General features: G+C 44.9%; 1 protein-coding gene across 1 annotated transcript in view; it reads right to left on the bottom strand.

Annotated features, from left to right (window-relative positions):
- The window catches only part of msantd2 (Myb/SANT-like DNA-binding domain containing 2), an 8497-nt gene that overhangs the window by 1909 nt on the left and 4888 nt on the right, over positions 1-1700 (bottom strand). Inside the window, exons 2-3 of the mRNA XM_015382887.1 lie at positions 464-719; positions 309-372 (exon numbers count right to left, since the gene is read on the bottom strand). Coding sequence (XP_015238373.1) covers positions 309-372; positions 464-719 — 320 coding nt within the window. The remainder of the gene's footprint in view (positions 1-308; positions 373-463; positions 720-1700) is intronic.

Genomic DNA, 1700 nt, shown 5'->3' with positions numbered 1-1700 from the left:
CTCAGCAGATGGCCGCTCACACTGAGCCTGGTTCTGCTGGAGGTTTCTTCCTGTTCAAAGGGAGTTTTTCCTCTCCACTGTCGCTACAAACAAACTGTAAAGTGCCTTGAGACGAAACGTGTTGTGGATTGGCGCTATAGAAATAAACTGAATAGAATTTTCCTTTTCTTCAGCTGTTTTCTACTTGGAGTCTTTCTACTGAACTAAATTCAGAGGGTGTGAATACTTTCAAACGGTAGGAAAGCTTTGGTCAAAGTGGACCAGAAGAAGTGTGTTGTTTTAATCCCAGTAAAACTGGATGGACTTACTGGTTTAGTTCAGTCAGTTCTGCTTGGATCTGTAGAGCTCTGGTTTTAGGAACCTGAACGTCCTCTGAGCCACACGGAGCAGGAAGAGAAGGAATCACAGGATTAGTTCAGTTTTTCTTAAAGGTTACCGTCCAGCCAATCAGACCAGAACCCACCGGTGTCCATGTCTGCCTCCTGAAAAGCTGAATCCAGCACCTGGTTGCACCAGTCCTCCTGGGAGAAGTCCTCCAGGGCGCTGCCGTCAGACTCCATCTCCTGGTACAAGCCGCTGCTGTTGATCAACACCGGAGCGCAGCTCTGAGAGTCCCAGCCTCCCTGACCAAACACCTTCTCCAGCTGCTCCATGGTGTAGCTGCTCTTCCTCTTCCCGATGCCGTGTTCCTTCACGCGGCTGTAGCAGCGCCTCAGCGTCTGTAGGAAAGAGGAGGAGGGCAGGAGGATTCAGCCAGAGCTTCATTACTCAGCACTGACAGCAGGGATGATGATGATGATGAAGGTGCTCCTGGATCAGAGAAAAACAGCCTGAAGTTCTCTGAGCTCTGGATTTATTAGACAGTAAAGCTGCTTCTCAAGACACAGAACCACAGAACATGAACAGAACCATGAGGGGGGGATTTACCATTAGGCAATAGTAGGCAGCTGCCTAGGGCCCCAAGCTCCTGGGGGCCCCATAAAACTCTGTTTCCATGTATGGTTAATACAACTATTCCTTATTTGTTCACATTAATTATGTTTTTGATGAAAAATCCTTTCACTAAAATGCCATCAGAACGCTTATAATATTAAGTGTGTCTCAGCCCCCCCCCCTTCAGTGTCCACCATATTGGATCAGTCCATTTGCTGCACATGTTCAGAAAGGTCCAAACAGACAGCAGCAAACCATTAGAAAACAAACCATGCAAAGAGCAGTGTTGCTAACTTAGCGCTTTAGTCGCTATATTTAGCCACTTTTCAGACCCCTCTAGCACTTTGATTTCTAAAAAGCTCCTAGCGCCATTTTTAATTAAATATAACTAGGTCTACGTCATCAGTGTGGCCAACACCGCAATTATTTCAGCGCAGCCACCAGCACAGCGATCAGACGATAACTGATCTGTACAATGAAAATAGCTGCGCGAGGTGGAATGCTGTAAAAAGTAGGGTTGTCAAAAGTATTGATACTCAAAAAAGTATTGATACTGAAATGTTGTATCCGGATACAATACTTGTTTTTAAAAGTATCGATACAGTGCTCCCACCAGTGGCAACTAAGCAGTCATTCATCTAAAGTGCAGAATAGAGGAAAATGCACTTTCAGAACACTGTGTGATTGAATAATTCTACGCACTTTTCAGTTTCAGACTTTTTTTTTTCTAACAGGTGCAGCTGCTGAGAATTATTTTTGTTTCTTAA

This window comes from Cyprinodon variegatus, unplaced genomic scaffold (assembly GCF_000732505.1).
Source record: "Cyprinodon variegatus isolate N-32 unplaced genomic scaffold, C_variegatus-1.0 Scaffold269, whole genome shotgun sequence".
In the NCBI taxonomy this organism is placed as follows: domain Eukaryota; kingdom Metazoa; phylum Chordata; class Actinopteri; order Cyprinodontiformes; family Cyprinodontidae; genus Cyprinodon; species Cyprinodon variegatus.
Note: the sequence above shows the minus strand (reverse complement) of the source record. Positions and strands in the feature narration are given on the sequence as shown.